At 27.9% G+C, this 26,453-nt stretch overlaps 1 protein-coding gene and 1 pseudogene across 1 annotated transcript in view; both read left to right on the forward strand.

Moving 5' to 3' along the window:
* The window catches only part of LOC112691756, a 104,989-nt gene extending 99,536 nt beyond the window's left edge, over positions 1 to 5,453 (forward strand). Inside the window, exons 13-14 of the mRNA XM_025566147.1 lie at positions 1,521 to 1,658; positions 4,960 to 5,453. Of these exons, the coding sequence (XP_025421932.1) occupies positions 1,521 to 1,658; positions 4,960 to 5,163 (342 nt within the window). The 3' untranslated portion in view covers positions 5,164 to 5,453. The remainder of the gene's footprint in view (positions 1 to 1,520; positions 1,659 to 4,959) is intronic.
* A 13,412-nt stretch (positions 5,454 to 18,865) lies between these two features.
* Positions 18,866 to 24,718, forward strand: LOC112691716 (annotated as a pseudogene).
* Positions 24,719 to 26,453: the final 1,735 nt, after the last annotated feature.

A 26,453-nucleotide genomic window follows, 5' to 3' on the forward strand; every position in this document is an offset into this window, starting at 1 on the left:
AATACTATTAGTATTTTAAAATTAATTAATTTTTATTTGAATTATTTTTATTTGAATAAATGTCTTCGGAAAAATTTTGAAATCTTCAATAAATCTATTTAAAATTCAATGAGTACAAGATTTGGAAATAGATAGTAATTCATTCTTATTGCAATTGTACGTTACCCTAAATATACGAAATTTTATCTGAAAATGTTTTATTATAATATATTCATCTATTAAGATTTTTTTTAACGTTAATAGTGAAGAGATTTTCGAAACTAAATTCCTAACAATTTTTGTATATCTAATAGTGCATTGAATAAATTATTTTTATATTTTTCATACTCAAACTTTCCAACGTTTCTGTTTCTATTTTTGTATTGTTTTAAAAACTATTATTTGTACAGTGCAGTAATAAAAAAGCTACACTATATCTATCCTTTAACAAAATCTACATTCGATCCTCTCCACATGGGTAGTTCTTGACAAACTTTTATGTGACGAGGAAGAATGAAAATATTTTGTACATAAATAGAGGTCTCTCTTTTTCCATAGATAGGTAAGCACTAGGCACATACAAAAAACATTTAATATATCATATACTTTATTGCATAACAAAAATATATGTATGATAAACGTAATTTATAATAAAGTAAAAGAAAATGGTCTACTTCCTTTCCTCTCCATCTTACTATAAAACTACCACTGATGTAACGTACTTATTTATAAAGAATAAATTACATTTTCTTCGTTGTGTGATTGTTTGACATGACAAAATAATAAATAAAATTAATGATATTTTCAGAATAAATGCATTACAAAACGCTTTTTTTTATATTTTTTATTAAATCCTTTATCAGCAAAATGATTCACTGAAATTTACATTAATAATAGTTGAGCTACGTACAAATTAACAACAAATATTTATGTGATATTATGCTTTGTTAGTATCTTTTTATATTACGTTTTTAAATAAATGTGTTATTTTTTTAAGCTGTCTAGCATGTATTATTTCAACAATATTATATTCTCAATAATACAATACCTTTTACAAAATAAAATAAAACGCATTTTAAATATTGTCTATTTAATTCTTACGTTTGTAGAGATACTTCATTAAATTACGAAAACGTTTTAAACTTTTATAAGTATGAAATTATCATAATTTATATAGGCTTGTTGAAATTATTTCGAGACACTCGTAGCCAGCCACGTATACCATACTTATTGGAGTTCAATAATAGGAATATGAGAAAATAATTAAGAATCAAATTCTAATACGTTGTATTATGACTATAAATCAAACTTGATTGTAAATTATAAAAGTTTATACAAAATAGTAGAAGATTTTATCGTTAAGCTTTTAAACATTATATTATTACCTGATAATGTAACTTCAATGGTACACTTTCACTTGTGTGTGAAAAGACAACATTTTTCCCTGAAGAAATATTATAACACATATTTTTACTTGTGTAATACATCTTACAAACAGTATCGTTAAAAAGGTTATAAATGTTAAATTTGAATGTTTTCAGACTACATGCAAGCTACAACTACACATTATGTCATTCGAAAATATGATCATAGTGGGAAAAGCCACTCAGAAACTTACCGCTGGAGGTTATCTCAAAGACGATGCTACAGACCTCCGATCTTCCGTTTTACAAGATAATGTAAGTAATTTACTATACTTATATGTACATGCATGAATACACGTGTACACAAATCCATAAATAATTAAATAATTACAATAACATTATTCGTAAAATTAATGTAACCTAACTATCTCATATATTAATAATTAAAAAATACTTGTAGGTTCGTATATTAGATTCTAACATCACACTATCAAATATGTAAATCGACTATTAACAGCCATATTAATATTAAGCGTCAAACGATATACATTTAGTTCCACGCAGACGATCTTAACCTACATATACCATAGCTTGTCTAGTACTTGTCTAATAATATAAAAAAATATAGTCAATTTCAAAATGCGAGAAAAAAATTAATACTTAAGGGGATGTTACTATAGGGAGGCACGTTGGACTATTCTCTATTTTGAAAAAGTTAATGACATTGAAATAAAATTTAATTAATCGACTTCAAAGTTAATTAATACTTATCTCATACATTGTCCCATGCATCAAGTATATGCTTACTTATCTACGTACTATGTAAAAATTAATACTGTAGTTATTTTAAGAATATACATAAAATTAAATATAGAGGTACTTATTATCTATAAAATAATTCCTTACGACTATGCTCCCAAGATACACCCGCATGTATTGCCACTACCTTATGTATGTACAATGTAGCAAGTCTGAATTCAGTAGAACTAATTTTGTGTTAATAAATGTAATATTAAATTTAATATTAAAGAAAATTAACAAATTATTAAATTTACAGAAAAGAGTATTATTTGTGTTAGTACTTGAGGTTTTTTTTACCATATTTTAACTTTCGAGTGAATTTCTAAAATTGAATTTATTAACATTTAAAAATATTCATATTTACTAAAAAAATAAAATATTGTAGAAAAACGTCTGCCCAAACACAGATAATATTCTTTACTTTAAGTTTGATAATACATCAGTTTACTGTATTATTAATTTCCTTTATTCCATTGAACGCAGATTTGCAATGTAGCTATGCTGTACGTTTGTTCTTAAATATTCAGTAATATGAGCGTGATGGCTTCTTTGTAAACTGCATATATTTTTGGAAACTTGATGATCAAGCAATCCGGAGGTTACCAAGTAAATTGTACAAATTCGATTTACAAATCAACATGTATACATAATTAAATGTATTATTGCATATTACTGTTGTAAATATATCCATATATCAGTGGTCTAGTGTACAATACTTCGAAATGTATTTAACTATGCATGGTGCGAGATTATCTAAATTACACGGAGTCGCTGATTTGCTTGGTCTAACTTCGTCGTTAAACTTTTCGGTTTTCGATCGTATCAATCGTTTGCGCCATATTGTCTAAGAGCACCCAAATGCACGCAACGAATTCTGTATAGTTTATAGTGCACGCACTGCCATTGCCATAACTACCTTTGTTCGTGCTCTTGGCGACTTAAATATATTAGGGACTTTTATCGGATGAAAGGCATGGATGAGGATGAGGGCAAGGAATAATAGAAATATGCGACTTGATTTTGAATTAAAATTTTACTATACTAATTTCCACGTTATAAACATTATCATTATTATATTTTCATAAAAAAATAAAATAGCTATAAGTACTTTTTAATCGTGATAACCGTCTATAACTTATATAATGTAATTATATAAACGTGAAACTATTTATTATTTTTTTGAAACGGCTAATTCAGAAACTACGTGATTGATCACATGGTTTTTTTGTCGTGTAGACAATTCATGGATGGTTTTTAGCTTTTTATTTTTTTTAATATTTTACATGACAACTTTGCAAATATTAACCCGTAATTTCTCGCATATGATATCGCATTAACTTTTTATAAATATTTAAAAAAAAAATTATACTATTTATAGCAAATAATGAAATAAGCATTCAGTGAAAATTTCACGTCTTTATGGTTATAATTTAATTCAGTTTTGTCAAAAACTGTTGTACCATAACTGTTGTCGTACTTTTATAACTTCCCGCAATTATTAAGAAATCTATTAGAATATACGTAAAATTATCTCTTTCAAAATACTAACTAGAAATTATGTTCTATCTTTTAATTTTGATGATCGGAGCACTGTTTCTGATCTTAAAATCGTGCCCAAAGAAATAAAAATATAAATGTAATACATTTTTTTATTTCACTCCGAATCTAATATTAAATTCAATAGTCAATTGTCATGTTTATAGGTATAATTCAATTAGATTTCCTAATTCATCGAAAAACAAATTAATATCATAATATATTAACGTTGTGTAAAATAAGTAATCAAACTTCATAATTGCTCTCGATTAGTATTCGATCGATAAAATTTTGTTACTATCTTTAGATTTATGAAATCATATTCAACATTACAATGATTACATTATAAATACATTACAATTAAAGTCGATAATAAGATATCTACGTTACGGTGTTTATCGTCCAGGAAAAATACGAAAAATACAAAGTTTCAACAATAATGATGAACATATCAGCTATTAACAATGATATTGATATATTAATTCACTCATTTTAATAGCATCCAAATCTTATAAATGTTTTAACATTTAACCAACAGTATATAAACATTATTGTTTTCTCAATTTATATTATTGTATATTTTATTAATATTACTTTCAATTTGCGAGGTACACATGGAATTATAAATTCCAAACCATAAATTATAAACTATTCGTTGATATTACAAAGGGTATTGGTATTTTTTTTCCGAATCAACGGTCGAATAATATAATTTCTCAATAAATGCTTGCATTACATTCAATTCCTATACACAGTGAATGGCAATATGTTATTTTCAGTAGGTTAGCTATTAATTACTGCTGCAATAACTGAAAATCATATTACGAAATCGACAATACTTTTACATTTTCTATCAACTTATTGACTTGTATTTTTAATAGGAGTATTAAGCACAGATTTTTATAATTGATTAGCTGTTTTACAGTAAATCAAATCAATATGCATATTAATCATAGAGCTAAATGTTTATTCTATGTATATTATACTCATAATGACCTGCTTGTTTAGTTATAACTTAGTTGGAACATTTTTAATAAACTCGAAGTATTTATATTTTTTATAAAAACTAAAAATCATTTTTTTTTTTTTTACTTTGCTATTCTTGCAAAAATGAATCACTTAAATTGCCCACATCGGGACGTTTACTTTACACATTAATAATATCGTTTGCAATGAAAAAAAAAAAACAACCAACACTACCTGTATTATAATATGTTTTGGTTTTAAAATAATAACGTTATCATCATTATGATTAAAATTACATTTACGTATTTTACAGGTGGCGTGTTTCGATATTTTAAAAAATTTCTCGTATCTCGTCACGACGCAAGCTATGCAAGTAAAAACCAACATGATACTATCAGTGTTGAAGATCGCCGAAGTCGATATACTGTTACCGGCGTCGAACTCATGGAGTACAAGTGTGTTACCAAACGCGGGTATGCTAACGTTGACACTGGTAACTATAATGGTCCTATTCTAAAGATAAAAAAAGACAAAATAATACATTATTGTAAGTTGATTTAATTTTTTTTTTATTGTTAAGTTTTCTTTTATCTTATACATTTTATCTTCTGTTTTTATAATATTTTTCTTATAAGATTTAAAACTCCGGTAGAAATTCGGTGCGTCATAACTTTTTAAGTACTGCATGGAATTTCGATGGCTCCCAATATTTTTACAGCAATATAAGCTGAAATACAATCTTAGTAAAATTGTATTTCCACGTTATCATTTCAATTCTTGTTTAGTCTTTGAACGCCATCGTTTTACATACGGTTTCTATAATTTTTAATTTATGAAATTAGTATTTTTAAATTATTATTATTTTATGCTTTTAAAATCGCTCAAATTATAGAATATTACGATATTATACCATATATTATTACGATTATTACTATATTATTAGTATAGCATGGGTACATGTTCAATAGTGTTTCAAATATTTATGTATACGTAATATTTTTCAAAGGTCGCTTATTCATAATATTTCAGGAAAATCATGCTGTGATATTATTATATTTATATGAACATTGAGAAACATAAGCTATAATGAATATTCTATTATAGTTGTCATCATAGTTAAATAAGTAGGTAAAAATAGTATCACGTAATATTGACATGTAATTAAGAGCATATTTTCAACATTGACATCGAATCTATATATAAAATGTTATAATAACTAATGCATTGAGTGATAATCGATTCATTTGAGTTTTTAGTATAAATTAGTAGTTTCTAAATTATTCAATATTTCAATACGACTATCTAATGGAATTAGTGGCTGATAATATTGAGGATAATGATGTGTAGATGTAGCCATCTTCATTTGAAATTAAATTCGAATGAAGTAGTTTTACTTATGCAACCGTATTTCATTATCTCACTGGTAACAACATCTTAGAACGTATTTTAAATATCTAATTTCGATACCATAAAATTTGATATTATATTTAGATTCATTATATTACTTGGTTGGTTTCTGAAAATTTCGTATCGTCGCAAGCCTTGTTTCTTTACTTTTCTCACCCCCGTAACATGTTTCCGTAATGTTTTAAACATAAATTCGCTTTTTTTTTTTTTTTGGTATTACAGGTAAACATTAAAAAAACCTGTAATATTAAGTTACACTTTACTTATCTAAATGCAAAGTAAAAACTTGTTTTTATCTAAACATTTCTCGACACTTGTTATCGTGACTTGATTGTGATGGAATAGATCTTTTTGTTTGTATGGTTTTAATCAATTTTGAACAAGTAAATATCAAACACAAAATATTACACTGGAAAAATTTTTGAAACTACCGTAATATAATACTGTAATATTATGGGAGAGAATTATTACCTATATTTTATGTAAAATGCGATGTTACACATTTATATGCATACACACAGAACATGTTAATATTATTGAACAAAAAAATATCGTAATATCGATATTATAATACCATTTTGAAAAAATGTCATTCAACTTTTCACTGTATGAACTCAATTACTTTTTAACCTTATAATATATTTTTCAATATTTTAAAATTAAAATATTCATCAAATGTTATTCAGTAATATTATAACTGGATATAGCAGCTATGAATAATAAATCGTATGGATAATATATATATGTTATTCATAGGATTTATTTTTTAATTTTTATGTATTTTTTTTTTTTTATAACTATAGTTATATAGTGTTACCGTTTGTTGACTTTGTGACAAATAAGTTTTCTTAAAAATCACTTACTTTATGGTACAATGTATTCTCAATCCCGTGCTAAGTTCTTCATTATAAATCGATTAAACAACAGATTTTTATTTGGTTAAAAGTTTGTGCGTTAGAACTAATATATCAAAATTATCAATTTATCAAAAAATGTATAACATTGTGTCCCTGTGTTTGGGTATACATATTTTTATAAATTTTTTTATTTTTATTTTTTCTCGTGATCAATAAAAATAAATTAAACAAATTCGATTAGTGAATGACCGTATTTGACGTGATGGAATACGTAAGACTAGTGTAAATGCCGTTTTTCGGCAAAAGTGATGTGACATTATTTATTAAAAACACGCGTGTCGCATGTGTTGCCCATCCATATATTATACTATAAGTATACTGCACTTCTACTGAGAAATGTCACGGTCGTTTCCCGTGTGCGTTCGGTTTGTTTGCTTCACATTTTTCGTGCCCTCTGCATGGCTGCTGAGCAATGTAATAATATACCGTAAGACGAAGTGCGGATCCGTGGGTGTGTGTGTGTGTGTGTGTGTGTGTGTGTGTATGTATGGAGGGGATGGAATAGTAGAGCAATGAAGGACGAGGTTCGAGTATATATACAAGCTCGTGAATAAGTGAAACGATGATGGTGCGCGTTCTGCCCTGTAAATTGTCTGCTGAATAATAACGGAAAGCTGCCTGCCTGTATTAAGTTTATATGCCCTATACTTAACAAACGTGTGCGACCGATTCGACTAGCTGTGTGTGTGTTTGCGTAACGTATAATTTTGTCTCGGCGATCGAGGGACATTGACGAAATAATGATGATTATTACACGGACGTATCTACCAAGGGTTTTATTTGTGAACATTCGCATTGCAATATGGTGCCGAGATTATAGGTTCCTCCTGGTTTTCTGTCACTTCCTCCACGACCAATTTTCTCAGGGATGTTTTAATTTGGTGCGCTAGACTATTATTTTTGGTAGATATACATCACCGCAGTTTTGTAACATATTTACCCGCGTTCTTAGTACTTACACTGCTCGGACTGCGTATTTGCACAGTTATTACCCAAGTGGTAAATGCTGTTGATGTGCGGACTGTGACGTGGTTGAAATAATATCAACATAAAATAATGTTGATTACGCTGTGCTTGCAGTAGAAAAAACGACAATGCGAGCGCACTAATCGATGATTTTAGAGACAACTATTTTGTAGTTAGATGCCAAAAAGCGCACCTAAAATATGCCTTGTGCCGTTTTTGTTAAACGAATTTAAATAGAATGGCAACAAAATAGATTAAACACTTTTTGTTCGTACTGGGTTCGAATAACAATATTATGTTCCACCCTTGGATTAATCGAAACTTAGCGTGTTAACTTTTCAATACATTTTGAACTACTCGTATTATCGAGGTTGGCCACTAATAAAATAAAAAGTTTAAGTCAAGTTGATATCAACTTTTCGACTTGCCTTTTACTATCTTTGATTTTCTAATAACTTGATTTGTTCCTGTAGTAATTTAACTTAATTATAAAAATTTATATACTCTATTTAAGTTCATGTACATTGTTTCCATAAATAAATATATTTTTAGTAACTAAAAATACATATTATTAAAGTGACTGATTTTCGATTATTGTAGTTATTTTAAAATACCATATACCCGGCAGACAAATCTCACTACAAGGCGCTTACCCAACATTTGAAGCGTCTATAATGGGAATCACAAATATGAGTTTTGTACAATTCTTACCTCTTCTCTAACTGCCAAATATGGCTTCTTATGAAAATCCATTTGAAAACTTTTGTGTATCGAAAATTCTCCTCTTTCATTACAAAACCCTGATGACAGCTATCTGAGCAAACTTAAGTAGACATAATTGCTAAAGATTTCCAACCACACCATAATATTACGCGTATTTCTCCAACCAGAATCAAAATGGTACAAAACTATCTGCATACTATTTATGTATCCTCCACCTCACGTTTTTGATCCTTACAAAATGAAATTTAACTCAATAAAAAATTCACTCAAAATTTTTTCTGAATTTGACCTAATTACAACGAAATGGGAATTTAACGGAATTTTACATACCCAGAAAAACTATAATTTTCCTTGATCAAATTTAAAATTCTATGCTTCGTTTATCATATTTTCTTATATCATAGAAATACTCTATTATAATACTCATATTAAAACTATAAAAATATCATCACTGTCCCTCTTTATACAGACCTATATTTTTTTTTCAACTATCTTCAAACTATTCAAAAACCTCATCAAACGAATATTGCTATTAGTTGAGGAATCGAAAATATTACCTGATTCTCAATTTAGTTTTTGCAATAACATTCAAAGATCTATGGTTCATTACCTGGTTGACAACATTTCGTTTACTCCGAAGGAATAATTACAATGTGCCGGTGCTTTCCAAATGTTTCACAAGCATTTGACAAAGTTTGGCACTCAGAACTTCTCTAAAAACTAAAACTTCTACTTCCTAACCATTATTATCTTATATTCAAATCCTATTTCGAAAATCGCTTCTTTTTCATATGTGTAGGTTCTTCCTTCTCTTCTCCAGAAATAAAAACAATGCGTAGTAATTGTTCTTCTTATTTTCAATCTTTACATCTACGACCAATCATTCTCTATTCATAATCTAGTAAGTGACTTCGTTGATGACAAAGCCATACTACCAATCAGAATCCAAACACTAAATGACCACCTTCGACTCATTCGACCACTTCTAACCTCTAACAACATGAAACTTCCCAAATAATAATTCTACTCTAAAAACTCCTACTAAAACTCATATGAACATATAGAATTTAACTTTGAGCCACTGCCTTTATTTCCAACATTAAACGCAATCAAATAGTCCACCCTGATCTCAAAATTTTACACGTCTGAGAATTCCATAAAATACATTACAAACGTTTCAAGAGAAGCTTAGCTCATAGTAAAAACCCCATAATATGAGCATTATCATTTGAAACTATCTAAGGCAACCTAGTTAAAATACTTAAATGACAGTGGGGTCATGACTATCCAACTAATTAAGCTTATCATGCCTCTACACTCTGTCAAATCTATCATTTTTTTTTTTTTTTATTTATATTTATCTATTTTTTTCATAAATTATTCTTATTTTTCTATATTGTAACAGATTAAAAACAAAAAACATTATAATTTTAAAAATGATAAAATAATGAATTATTTTATTTTGGAAAATTTTAACTTTGAAAACTTTAAAATAATATAATTGTCTTCATTTATTATCCTTTACTGAGTTTAGAAAGTTTTTAAAATATCAATAAATAGATCCATATATCATGATTTATTCTATAATAATTATAACATAATTTTCATAATATAATATAAAAAAAAAGCTTTTAAACTATTTAAATTTGATCATCAAAAATTGAAATAAATAAAGTCAGGAGCTTACTAACCTACCTTTCTCAGCAGTCATCTAATAAATTTTCTAGTCACACAATCACCATTAAACACTAGTGTCTATTTCGGGCAACAGCATCGAGGAGATGGATCGATACCTACAGTAAACTAACGCGGAGCTTTGTATATGCAATTCATATTGCGTAAGTGTCTATCGTTATAAATATATCGCATTGGTGTACCGACGTCAGAGGTTGTCAGGGTAACTTCCACTACCAGTAGAAAATCATACGTTTTTAAAAAGTTTCTGTATTTTTTTTTTTTTTATTTGTTTTTATTATCATTATTAATTTTATTTTAATTACAGCACACTCGTCCTTTATGAATTTCAGCATTTAAATTCCGTATTTTTTGTTATTTATTTAATTAATTTCTTTGACTGTACGAATCGCCAGTAATAAAATATAATTAAATAACCCACAGAAGTTTACGTAAGTATAAATAAGTACAATTTAGTACTTAAAGGAGTTCTTGTATTTTCTCATTATTATTTTTCCGACTTGAATATGACATATTACACTCATAAAATCTAAATTATTTGCTAAATGATCATTAGCTATAGGAAAATAATAATAGTATAATAAAAATATAAAAAATTAATTTATGCTATTTTCTTATAAAAAAACAATAGTAAAAGTTAAATCTTGACAAAAATGTAACAAATTACATTTTATTTTGTCATTTTGACGAAAGTTCTACTCTTTATGGGAAATCTATTCGCACCTATATCTTGAGTAAAATCTATTAATTTAATTATATTACGTATGTATAAATACTATGTAACCTTTCTTGAACGGTTTATTGAAACACTCTTAATATTGTACCTACTTAGTTATTGCGAGCCACAATAAAGAATATTATTTTTTCACGGCTTTATAAGGAATAAAAATATGCTCTGACAGATATTAAAATACATACATCAATTGTTATATATTTATATAATTTGTATATAATAATTCTATACGATTAGTTTTATAATTTAGTTATATCTGTTACGGTAAGATTGTTTATAGATGAAGAATTTAAATTACATAAATGATAGATCGACTGTACCTATGACTACAAAGTATAAAAGTATAATCGTAATAATAGTGACCACATAGTTGAACCGTATGGTTTCACGTTTATCAAGCTCATTTTTAATAAGAAATTAAACTCTACTCGTTTAGAAATAACAAAACGTGTGATTATAATATATACTTTGAAAAACTGTACTGTAAAATAAATGTATGTAATTTCATTATATCAGATAATACACTTTAAGAGTCAGTATAGCGATAAATGTAATGCATCTACTTGTAGCAAAATTGAATGTATAATTAATATTGCTACAAGAAATGTTATGATTGAAAAGTAATCGAATGCTGGTAATCATGAGCCAACAGTGGCGGACGAATCGGTTACATGATATATATTCTAGATGTTGGTACGATTTCGTTAGTAATAAACTAATAAAATGAATTAGCTAAACAGCCAGTATAGTTATTATATCGCTTAATAAATTAATTTGTACCTATACCTTTGAACAAAATGGACATTGAATTGTAATTCTTGAAGTTTTACGTACAATTAAAAATAATGATCTCTATGACTTTCTATAAAATATTTCGGGAGTTTATATTTTTAGCTTTTTTCTTTAGTCTTAAACTTTATTATGAACGTATTAAAAAATAATAAAAAGTTATTTCTTAAATCATACCTAATTTTAATAATTTAATATATCTACAGATTTGGTATATAGTTGATATATGTAGGTAATAAATATAATTATGACACCTAATTTTAATCAAAATATAATACAATCACTGGTCTATAACTGAACATTGATATTTATAATAATAAAATCAGCATTCTATAATATGCACAAGTGCATTATATATAAATGTATACACGAAATCGATGATCTCATGATAATAATATAATATTTTAGTGTTCACTTTGTTACAACTTATGAACGCATAAACAATAATAATATTCTAACCATTATTTTGTATGTTGAACAGAAACAAGCATGCTCGTTTCTTAAGCATACTATATATTTTGTATAATGACTGCTCAATAACATAAAATTTTTATGAAAATATGAAATAGATAATCAATACAACGGTCATACGTACATATCCAACATATCACTTTACATATCAAAACTGTTTGTTTGGAATTTATTTAAGTTTAACGTACATAATGTTACTGCACATTATGTAAAATACATTTTCGTATATAATGCATGTTCCGAATTACAGCGCAGTATAGGAATATATAGCTAACAGGTCAAAATCAATAGTAGCTGATGTTTACGATACCGCCTAGAACTGAGAGTAGTATTAACTAGGTACCGCCGAGACAGGTGGCAGGTGACAATGTCATAAATTATGCGTGCAAACAAAAATTTACAATTTAATCGCATGTTAATGGACTGTACAAATTTTTCAATGAGTACAGCTTATAATAAAAAAAAATATATGTATATATATATCATATATTTGTATAAATATTTTATTGTGCATATCACTTATCTTAATATAGAGAATATATTTTATATAACAAGCTTAAATTCTCAATAAAAAAAATGAGCTGAACTCGAGTTATGGAAAGTCAAAGAAATCTGCGTATTCGAAAATAAAATAAAATAAAAACCACCAATTATTATCATAATTGTAATATAATATAGTATTACTACTTGTGATCAAAATTGGACTTACTTTTAAAGATTTTTTTTTATGTCTAACACAACGCACGAAAATTTACATATTAATTGAAATTCACATAGATTTTGAGAACAATGTAATTTTAAATGTGGTTGCAAATTTAATTAATTATGGCCTATGTGTAAAATATTATCTTGATAAATACATTAATCCATCCAAATATTACGTCATATCCATTCACCAGATTCGAAATATCATGCATTTTTTATGTGTTCTTTGCTGAAAATTAAGGCTCTTGAAACAATCAATACTATTATGTATTTTCTAAATGCAAAAAATAAAAATAAATCATTAATATTAATTCGTTTATTACATCAATAAGTATTAGAATTTATGTCTTAAATTATAAACAAATAAGTCAATTAAGGAATTTTAATCGTTTTATTAATTAAATTGTTTTTAAAAAAAAACTATAGTTGTCGTTAGAATAAAAAAAACCTAATCTGGATAAAGTTTCTACATAAGTTTCTAAATAAAGTTTCTTTATATATATATATAATTTCAAATACTTGAATATTATTTTCTTACAATATTGTTATAAATACAAAAATCTACAGTAAAATATTTTTTAATCAGATAGCTATGTGCAGAGGGTTTCACATTATAACTATAAAGGTTGCACCAATAAATTTTTTTAGTTTAAGGGTACTCTTCATGTTTTATTATTTATTTTAATTGTTTACGTTTCGTATAGAAAAATATATACGATTGCGATAGACTTAAGTTGACAAAAAAATTGTGAAACAATTTTCAATCTAGGAAACGAAATAAACTTAATGACCTATGGCATACAAAACAGTGAAATAGACGCATCTACCATATTAAGAGGTGCAATTCGAATTCTCCTTTTCAAAATGCAATACAATGTATGTTCTGCTAATTATATGTATGACGTATACAGTAGTAGTACTCGCAGTTCTGTATCGTTATTATTCTGGAGAGGTCATTAAAACTGGTAAATTGGTATGGTGCGTACCTTCGATACTTCCTAGGACACGTGATATTGTTTATTAGAACCATTTATTTCGTACATAAGGCGTTTTTAGATCGTTAGTTGAATTGATTTTTTTTTTTTTTTTGTTCGTGAGTCGAACGTTTGTGTTTAGATAGTACCAGCGTAATAATACACTCCCTCGTCAGACTTAAACAGTCGAAAAATAGCGCTTCAACTGCTATATTTCAACATTAAATCCACTTTTGATCACAAGCTTATTTAAAGGATATTTAAAAAACATGAAAGACATAACTATATAGTTTAAATAACGTACATAATATTACTATACGATATTATTTATATGTATTATGTGACATTCGTCCGCTGCATGGTTGTCAAATCAAAAAAAAAAAACGATTGAATTTTTTATTAGTGAAAATATATCATATATAATAGGTATGTACTCAAATTATTAAAATACACACGTACATATATAAAATAAAATGTTAAAAAACTTCTCCCTGATGCGCGTAAGACTAAAATCTTAAAAACAAAAACTCAATTGAATATTTAATAATATAATTAATTTCTTGTTTATCTCTTGAACTCAACACGTCAACATATCTTTAGAACATATCATTAAAATGTACTGTCATGAGTGCTACAAATATAATATTTATATTTTATGTTAAAAAACAAAATTGTATTATACTATATTTGTATACGTGTAAATTTATGGATGTGAAAAAAATTTGCATATAAAAAAACTTTAGTAATATTTACACGTACCCAATATAAATATATGTGAAAAAATGACATTGAAATACGTCTGCATAATTATGGATGGTATATATATATATTTAATTAATACAATTTCTCAAACACATATCAAAATTATTATGATGTGATATAGAAATAATAAATAATTATTTTTATTTAAATATATAATATATAATATACTTATTAGATTAAATATTATTAATACTATTAAGCATAGGTGTTTTCCTGTTTAAGCAACTTTTTTAAACAGAAAAATACGGTAGGAAATAATTACTGTACTAACATGTTACAACAGACATATCAGTTGGTAACTTAAGAGGGTAATGGTTATGTGTACATTTGTTTTGTTTTTTGTTTATTAGACATATTACATATAAGTACGTTAGAATATATAAAAATAGATTTATTATACATACATTGTAATTAATATAATAATGGATGCATTGTATATATTTTTTTTTCATCATGCTCGTTTATATTTGTTAGCCAAGTTTTTTCAGTATGAATTGATTTTAATACTATGCTGTTTCTATTAAATCACTTTAAAATTTTCTTATATCAGCTATGGTATACTACAAGCAACGTATTATAACTGCGACCATATACATTTTTGTAATATCACAGAAATTGATTTATAACGAGTTAAAATACCTATTAAAAAGGATTTATGGAAGATTTTTATTTTAGGACAAAGTTTGATTAAGTCTGAGTACAAACGTGTACTCGAATTCCATTAATTTGTTAAGTCCATAATCCGAGTCGAGTACACGATTGATATATATATAAGAAAAAATGTATTTTAAATTAAATATAAATATGTTATATTTGTTTTATTTAGTGAAAATTATTTGACTGTGGTGATTTTACTTTGTAAATAAAACTAATAAAGATGTATCATGTTAAAAGTAAAAAAAAAATATTTATTTATATGATAAGTAGAAAATTCATTTCACGAAATATTGGTGGTATTATCAGATATGTTGAATAACCACTGTAATTAATCCAATCAATCATTGTTTTGTTTTAGAAATATGTTAATAGTCGTTCAATTGTCTAAATGTATTATTGTGTAAATCCTAGGGGAAAATCATAGGTATGTTATGATAATAAACACGTATTTGTTAAAAAAAATATATAGTCGACGTTTTTTTTTAATAATTTTTTATTTTTATTTCCTGATTATCTGTATCCTAGAGTGTTATCCTAACTATGTAAGTCAAATTATATAATTATTTTGTTATTGATATTTTATTATGTAAAATAGGTAAGGTGGTGATAATAATAATTATTGTAAGTATTGTGAATATGTATTTCGAGAGACTGCACAGATTTGGTGAACAATACGAACCATATACAATGTACAATATATACACGCTTAGGGTAAGTATATTTTAGGGGCGGTCAAACGGTCAAATATAAATGATTTTAAAGATGATCTTGTTAGAATTTATTTTTTGGCCATGCGCACGAAATTGGTCCAATTCATCAATGAAGTGTAATGTCACGCTTCAAAAGTGCCCAGATCAACAAAATAATATGTTAATAAGACCTTAGTGATCGTTTATAAAACTTTATGCATGTTAATATACACACTATACAAGTAATAATAATAATTATAATTAATAATTACAGATATTCAATAATAATAAAAAAAAGAAAAATTAATTAATTAATGAAAATCGATCTTCCAAGGCAGGAGTCGGCAAATGGCAGACCGCGGAAGGCAATACTCTGGAGCCTGTCAACTTTTATTTTTATACTTCTAATATTGTAATTTTTAATATAAATTTACTGTAATAATCAAATAATTATTTTTATTTTTATACTTTTTTTTTTTTTTTTTTTTAAGTATATAGATTTTTTTCACTGGACCTCATTGATTTATCATTTTAAACTTTTGGACTCCAATGTAAATTACTTGTCGACCCCTGCTCTAAGGTTAAGTAAACTTCTAGTAGACCGAGGCCTAAAAAATGTTTGATCGCCCCAGGTACATATGGTTGAAGCGCATGGTCATTAAAAAAACACTCGTTAAAACTATTCGCTCGCGTCAGTTATTACGAGTCACCTTACCCTTGTTTACAGCCTGCGGATCACACAAAATGATTGCGTACATCGGTGCGTTGCAATGTCGTATGTGCACCAGGATGTGTCGATTGAATTCGAAAAAGAAACGTATTTGGTTTTTCGCTTACGCGCGTGTATAAACGAGGCGGCCGATACATTGTGCACTGCACTCGTAATACGTGCGCGCGCACGAATACATACGGATTTTATTCGATTACTACCCCTTGGCCACAATCGAGTCGTGGGCGAAACGTACCTGCTGCCCGCGATCGTTTTAAAGATAAATAATATTTCCCAATCGCGACGCGCTACCGCCGACTTCCGGACCAATGAATGTCTAAATTGTGCACCGACACCGCGTACAGGCTTAGTTCTACGATACACGCGTGGTGCGTACCGGACCGACGCCAAGTCAGATTCGCGTCGGAATAATACGGAATAATACGGTTTCACCACAAAGCTACGAGTTATTATCTTTCGCTATATCTAATGGTAATTTTACACTCGACACGTGCGATGAATCCCTGAAACACGCGCATGGTAAATAGTCATTGTCCCGCGACTGACCTTTAAACGAAAATCATAATATAGTATTGTACTCGTTGTTGTAGTATTATGATATCAATGCAAAAACAAATCTTATCTCGAGCCGTCCGAGGGCGTGGAAAAATCAGAGGTTACCTTGTTCATCCGCACCACCGATCGATAGAACACTAACACCCGTGCTAAAACGTAAGTGTGTTGTTATTATCGTTATTATTATTTTCTTTGAGTCATACGTATATTTCTTGATGAAAAATAATTAAGAAATAATCGGTTATATATGTATTAATACAACATCAAAGAAGTATAAATTAAATATAAATGAAAAAAAAAAAAAAAAACAATGAATAATGTCAAACCATAGAAATTTTTTTTTTTATAATTCCCCGTTCATCGAGTATTAACTTTAAATTACTTTTATCTTTAATGATTCAATAAATATACTTATGCACCTATGAAAATATTTAATTGATTTTTCTCTTCTTCCGAATTTACCCGGTATTCAATCTCTAAGCTACAAATTTATTTAATACGATTATCTGTAAAATAGTTTGAATATCCTTGATTTACAATTTAGATATTATTATTAAAAATTCACATTTCTGTTTAACTAACAATTACTATACCTTGTGTTTCAAGGAAGAAAGTATGTGAGAAAAATAAAATTTTATTTTCAAGTTTTAAAAATTAAAATATCAAAGTATACGGTTATATGAAGGACATAAATGCGTATAAAATAATTTAAGTTTTGAAAATTAAAAGGTTCTTTTTTATAAATCTTATTCCTCGTCCAAATATTTTTTTAAACTAGATTTACATTATAGTTATAATTTATAACTATTAAAAAAAAAAAAAAAAAATCAAGTTCAATATTTGAATCAAAATACAATATTCAGAATTACATACTATGAAAAAGTACACCAAACATTTCAATAATTATATTTATATTTTAATATTTTATAAATATAAAAAAACATAATTTAAAAAAAAAATATTAAGAAAATATTGTGGATATTATTTTTTCAGGAAAATGACAGGGAAACAATTTAAATTACATTTAATTTTGAAAGCATTATTACTTTGAAATAAAATGAGCTCTAAACTTAAAAATTAAAATTCATTACGAATAGTAAACTTTTTGTAAATTCAGTGCCCAAGTTATTTTTTTTATTTTTCTTATTACATGTATAATAAAAATACAGTCGTCTCTCGGTAACTCGAACCTTGGAAACTAGAAATTTTTGATATCTCAAATAATTAAAATTCCCCTTCAAATAACAATAACACTTAATGTTTAAATAATCTTGTTAACTCCAAAATGAATTTGACAAGTTTTCGATATCTCGAATTTTCTTATCCAAATTTAGTACTAAAAATAGTTTATCAAGGTGATTGTTTATCGTAAAACCCGACTATTAAACTACATATTTGTAATTTAAACCTTGATAACTCCATACAATAGATATCAGTTTTAGTTCTATGCCGTATGTTCGTTTAATCGTTTATCATGTGAGTGTGACAGTTTTGTTAATACAGTGGTTAGTATGGCTCAAAAAAGAAAATTAACAACATTATCACTTGCAGAAAAAGTGAACTTACTTAAAATTATTGAAAAAGGTAAAAGAAAAAAAAACAAGACATAGGCAATGTTTGGAATTCCGGCAAGTACATTATCTACAATATTAAAAAATAAAGATATAATTTTAAAAAAACTTTAACGAAAACTCGGCAACTAGAAAAAAAATTAAACTAGAAGAATACTCTGACATAGAATCATGTTTATTAAAATGGTTTCAACAATGTCTTAACAACAAAAATTCAATAAATGGACCTATTCTACGATAAAAAGCTGAAGATTTTGGTCATAAGTTAGGGCATGAACATTTTAAAGCCAGCAGTGGATGGTTAACAAATTGGAAAATCAGAAATAACGTTGTTTTTAAACAAGTTTGTGGTAAAAGTGGCGCTGTAGATATAAAAAAAATGTTCCGTATGGATAAATAATTTACCAAAACTCATCGAAAATTATTCACCAGACGATATTTTTAATGTAGACGAAACAGGATTATTTTTCAAATGTTTACCTGAAAAAATATTCATATTTAAAGGCCAATCTTGTTCAAGTAGAAAACATAGTAAAGAAAGAGTAATACTTCTGTTAGGGGCAAATGTTGGGCGCAGGAAAATTAAGAACACTTCTGATTGGTAAGTCGAAAAAACCACCATGTTTTAAACAAGTAAAATCATTACCATTAGATTATTATGCGATTCAAAATTATGAAATGTTTAGTAAGTTGAATTTTTTTTTCTCCTTGAACTTCGAGTAACCGAGAGTTAACTGTATAAATAAATATAAAATATGACCATAAAACATAGAATTATTTAACAAGATCAATAAAAAAAGGAAAATTTAAAAAAAAACATGCCTAAAAAATAGAGGAGACGATCCATAAGCCTTACTATTGTAGTCATTATTATGTCGTATGTATAACGCATTGTTATAAAGTAATTTAGTGATTTTATTTTACTTAATGGCTAAACTAAACGGTAAAAATAAATACTGTTATTGCAATTTCAGTCATTACATGAAGGGAGACCGCATTATTATAGTGTTTTGCAAAATATACAAATGTAATGGACACGCACCGATATTGATTATTAAGATATATTACATAAATAAAATTTTAGATACAAAAATAAAACCGGAACTATTAAAAAAATAATATAAATTATATAGCATAGTATATGTAACGATATTGTAATTGTAAAGAAATAATGAAAGTTTTACACGCATTTCGTGAAGTTTAAATTAAATAAGGAGATAGTAATCCGAGTAAAGTCATTGCAAGTATTATCAAATATTATCTTTACTATATTTTTGGTAAATGTTCTCGATCAAATGTACTGAATATTATGGTTTTTTATAAATGTTTTAAAATTTTTAAATAACAAATAATATCATAAGGTAAATTTATACCATGTTTTAAAATGAATACTTTCTTTACAATTTATGACATCAAACGATAACAACTTCATATATAATTTATAATTGAACGAATGTAAAGTTTTAATAACTTTTTGAACTGTTAAATTATTCGTATTTCAAGTTTAGAATATTTAGAAATTCTGAATACCAATATAAATTATGAAACACGCAAGTTAAGGTATTAAAATAAACACACGCTTACACTAAGTGAACGTAACTTATTAAAGTTTATATCTGTGAAAAAAATATGTTTCTGACAAAAATCATAACCTATATATTATAAACACGAGAGAAGATAATGTTCTTGACATTTGAATTTCGAGGTTTGTTTATCAAATTAAAAATAATCTTATTAGAGTTTTTAAAAGTTTATCACAATTCGAACCCGCTTTTAATAAAATCATGTAAAATTTAGATGTTTCATAATAATAACATTACATTGTTCTACTGATTAAATATGAAAACAAGAGATCCATCATGTTATAAAATTATGTCAAAAAAATCTTGTATAAATAATTATAAATAATTATAATATTCATATTGTATTATGCTTATCACCAAATTCTGCACTTTTCGTAAGTTGTAAAAATGATTTCGACAGTTCGTATAAATCAAACATGAAACTCATTGTTTTAATAATGGATTTCTTTTTTGCGTGCTGAATTCAATGTATTATGTTTTATAAATGTAAAAAAAAATCCTATTTTCAATATATTGTAGTTTGGTATTTTCTAGTATTCGATTACAATAACAAATATATAAGTATCGTATGGTTTCAAATAAACGAAGAAACCAATATACTTCGAGTAGTTTTTTCCAAATAATTTGGGTATAATTAATTCCGCGGTGCGCATGAACAAACAAATAGACCTAAACAGCGATCATTCGCGTAAGAGACTACACATACGGTACATTTAATAGAACTACTACCATCGATGATCAAAGTACACTTACAACCGCGAACGTTAACGACCCATTTAAAAAGTGAATTGGTGAATGTACGTGGACAACTTCACCCCGCCTAAACCGTGCTATGTGAAACTTAAGTAATACAAACAGTTAAAGTTTAGTGGGTTTATTGTACCGTATGCTTCTCAAATATTAACAGTTCCCATGAATTGAATAACACTGTTAAGCAGTTTGTGAAACGGTCAAACTTACGTCTGGGGATTAGTGATATACACAGCTTCTATACATATAACATATTAATATATTATGATACTATCCTAATGAATAAAATAGACACTATTTTTCATCATAAACAATTATATTGAACGGGTTTCAACGTTAACTCAAAGTGTCTTCGATAAAATTTCATAAAACTATCAAGGATGTATCAAGTAATTATTTAACCAAGACTGAGCATTAACGAGTTAAAGAATCAAAATTAAATTACTCGACGAGACAATTTTTTTTTTTTAAATAAATTTCAGAGATTAAAATATAAAAATATATTTTGTTTTTTGGTTGTATATTTATTTTTAATTAAAATGTATGTGGAATTATAAGTGTGAAAGTTTGAAATTCACCATTCCCGGATATCAATAGAGATCAAAATAACATATATAAACCTAGATTTATACAAAAAACATAAAATTCATAAAAAAAAAGTAACTTATTTTCAATTAATAATCAATCAAAAAGTATATTTTATTGAAATTTCATGACCCGCTGTTGCATATAGGCTACATGTTATAAAATTGATGTTTAACTTTTTCAAGCAAATAATTTAGTAAAAACATGTTACCGCTCAGAACTGTCATAATTTTTTAATCATTTTTAATTTTTTTTTACTTATTTTTCCCGAATTTATCGTGTTTTAGATTACAAAAATAAAGAAAAAAAAGAAACTTAAAATTTAAAAAAAAATAGGCATTGAAAGGAGGTTAAATCAATCAAATTAAACAAGTCATGACTTATTATTGAACTAAATGTAATTTTCTAGTTAATTCAACTTTACTTACATCTATATAAATTACCTTAATTTCATGAGTTAAAAAAAATCTGTCAATTTGACCGATTTCGATGTATTTTTTTTTTTCTACACTTAGAAATACTTAACCGCAGTTGTGGTTACTGCTACAAGAGACAAACAGACCACATTTCAATACAATCCTTTATGATACTCATGCTCCTCGTGAAGTAACCATCTTACGTTCGCATCAACTATTTTAGACAAAACTGGACGTTACGAAATTTCCCATACGTACGATCTCTTCACTCATGTACGTAAGCCCTATGCTCAGCAACCGAAGACTTAATATGGTCATGGCGTCCATTTCGGTACCCCTAAGATTGACTGTCATGCGGTTGCCTATCTGGTGAGAACGATTAATTTAAAAAATGTAATAATAATATATTTATAATAAAATGAATGTATTGTTATTTAAAATAAGGGTTTCGTCAGTAAATGTGTTAAAAAAAAAAGAATTTAATTACGTTGTTTACTATATAATCATAAAGAAACCGAAAATTCTTAAGGTCCCTCGGAAGATGTGAAAAAATATATATGAGCTTAGAAATATTAATTAATTAAGTGGAGTTTTAATTAAATATTTTTAATTTAAAACTCGTGCTTTCATATTGTTTGTAGGATATGATTGAACATTTTTAAGAATTCCATTTGTTAACGTTTTATTTTTCAGAACACAAATAGATATTCAATTGTATATCTTGAATAAAATGTAGTAATAGTTGAAAGAAGTCTGAAATCATAAATAGGAATGGAAAGTATGTCTTCGGTAAATCAAAAAATCAAAATGTATCAACTAACTTTTGATAGAATAAAATATTCATATAATAGGTAGGTACGCTATGTATGCATTTACACGCATAGAGTAGATAGGGGTAAGATGACGCAATTTTTTATAAAATGTGTTTAAATAATATAGTATTATGTTTTTGGTACAAAAAAAAGTTATTTTTGTATAGCAAATATTCATTTCATTTCATTTTTACAATCAAAGCTTTAATATTTTGAATAGATAAGTTTTAAAACATAGAAAACTTAACATAAGTTATACGCGCAATCTTACCCCGACAGTGGGTAATGGTGTATGGCATATGGTGGGGTAAAAGGGCGTAAGCAAAAGTCTTTATTTTAAATTAATCTTGTTATGGAAAATAAATTCTTAAATATATATTTTACCAATTAGAATCACTATAATTTATTATAAATGTCTATTTTAATTATATTTGCTTATAAAATTAATAATAAGTAAAGACTTTTTAAGACATATTATATAGTTATATTTATATTTGAAATTATAACATGTTAAAACATAACAACACAAATAAAAACTATTGAACAATTTATTGATCTTTGTTTGATCATAGTACAACAAAAACAATAAAATAAACAAATTTAACAAGTAGATAGGTACTACAGTAGTAGATCTAACCAAACAAAAATTATCAATATTTCAGTTCATGCATTTTAAAACTAAATAAAATAAAAAAAAATAGGTAATACCTTACGTAGTTTCTAAAAATATACACAAGTATTTAGAATATTTAGATGCTCTTATTGTAAATAATATGAATTTTATAATAACTATGTAGGTACTAGTACATATAATTATAATTTCAAACATATAAATATGTAGGTGTCAACATCATATGCTGAAATGCGCACTTTTACCCCAAATCGAATACGCCATTTTACCCCAATATACTTTTCATTGTTGAAAAAATTGTATAAAAATAAGCATTCGTGTTATCAGATCATAATACATGATAAATAATAGCCAATATAGTGTAGTAATGGTAAAAAAAAAAAGATTCCTTTATAAATAACTTTTCCAGTGTGAATAACTAATTTTATTCTATCTAAATATTACATCAAAAAGTAAAAAATTAAAACTTATCTCATTTCGAGCTGTTGTTCAAATAAATCTGTTTTTTTTTTCTTTTGTTTTACTGATAAACATAGCTGGTATATTGTTAAACACTAAGCAGTATGTCCATAATTAAAAATCTTAATAATTTATTGATAATAGTTTATCTTACTCCATTCGTCATCTTACCACAGGTTACTCTATGTATAAAAGTGATAAAAAAATTAAACTAAAAAAACGAAATATTTTTATCATAGGCATCGTGTTAAATAAAAAACGTATTTTGTATGCCACTATTCTATCTCTGTCTAGCCGGGTCATGCGATGGGCGGTTATCCAACGGTGGGTGATGTTCGAGGTTCGAGAGCGGCCGGCGACGACCTGACGGTAATACGTGGCCGCCCCCAAACTTCCTCCTACATGACGCTGTTTCGTGCTGCCGTCTTGATACCGAACCGATATCGTAAACACGGAAAATTTAATATTTCTAATGATTGTATGGTTAATTGAATTTTTCTCATTAGACGATGCACAATTAATTTTAATAATTATAATAATTAGCGTTACAAAAAAAAAAAAAAACTAAACAAATCGGTCCTGTAGAACTCCAAATATAATTGTCACAAAATCGCCTCACCTTTTAATAATATAATTGGTATCGAGCGTTACCTTATTCGCGTGATACACAAAATGTTCACCGCCCAAACGAAAAAGATCTGAACCCCGTATAACAGTGGTTTCCAAACTGCGAGACGCGTCTCCCCGGGGAGGCGCAAGAAAAACATTTTTATTGTATACCATATAAGACTATCGTATATATATTTTTTTTTAGATCGACGGTAATTTGCTTTGATTAAAAAAAAAAAAAAAACAAAAAAAAAATGTTGTTTTACCTGTTCGTGGGAGTCGCGATCACATTGTTTCGCGTGTTTGGGAACGCGTGAACCAAAAACGTCCGGGAACCACTGCCGTACAGGATGTTTTCACGTATGACAAGTTTTCCGAGCCAACGCGAGAACGTGCGACGTAAAGTTGGCCATGAACAAAACAGGAAACCGAATTGTCGTTGGCTGTTTCCATCTTTGTACGAGTGTGAGCGGCGGCGCGGGGGAAAAGTGTGATCGAACCGCGTCGCGAACAATTACTGAACCGACTGGGACGATCGTAATTAAAACCTTTCGCGTAACGTATGCTCAAAACAAACCGAATAACGGATTCGGTGAACAGCTTCGGAGATTGCCGGCGACCGACGAGATACCGTTTCACACCGGTAAACCGTACAAATAACCTGTGCATAAGGATACAGATTTGATGTGTGCGATTCTATTGTCGGTTGGAAAAATCGTAACCCATCAAACGGTTCCCGCGGGGCCTCGGCCCGCTGGCGGAAGTAAACGCGACGCGCCGCCCGGGTGTTCCGACGCGTCCGACGGCGATGGCAAACGAACAGTCCGCGGGACGCCCGTGCAAACGCTATTGTCCTCGATGTTCGCGAATCTGCACGTCATATTCGCAATCGCTTACCGGTAACGATGTGCGCGCGACAGTTGCGCGCCGTGCTATCCGCCGAACGGACGATGAACCTAGGGCGCCATCCCGTCGGGAATATTGCACGTAGGTCCATTACGCGGAACGGTCGAAAACGTGTTCTGGTCGCACGGACTCCGACCCCGTTTGACGATCGATTGTTACGAAAACGATTCCGCTCTGTCCGTTAGGTATTATTTACCGATCGGTGTTCTTGCGACCGTCATATTCGGTGCTCGAAATGGGGAGGAGGGCATCCCTCTACTTTTTTGTACTTACAGTTTTTTTCATCCCTCTACTTGTCTAGAATAACGCATTCCTCCTAAGACTTGTGTTTTAAAATTATATACTTATCATTTTTATATTTATATATAACATATTTTTTTTTTTTTTCAGTGATAATAATTGTTTTTAACATTCAGGCCCGGGCGCCCGGCTTATCGTGTTGTTTACTATAAGCCGTTTCGCAACTCGTATTATACCCGTATTTAGAGCCACGGACTAAGATAATATACTTTATGTGAACTATAAAAAAAAAAAAATAAAAAAAATATTATAGGTACACAAGGTGTGAAGAATGTTATGATGATATCAGGAAATCTGAGTTATAAGGCATCCTTCCACTTATCTTGAGCCATTTCGACCATTGGTCATATTTTCAACGCAACACAATCGATCGCCTACTCAATTGCCTGTTACTGTACGGTTTTATTCGGTT

Source organism: Sipha flava, unplaced genomic scaffold, assembly GCF_003268045.1.
Source record: "Sipha flava isolate LNK unplaced genomic scaffold, YSA_version1 66_pilon_pilon, whole genome shotgun sequence".
Classification (NCBI taxonomy): domain Eukaryota; kingdom Metazoa; phylum Arthropoda; class Insecta; order Hemiptera; family Aphididae; genus Sipha; species Sipha flava.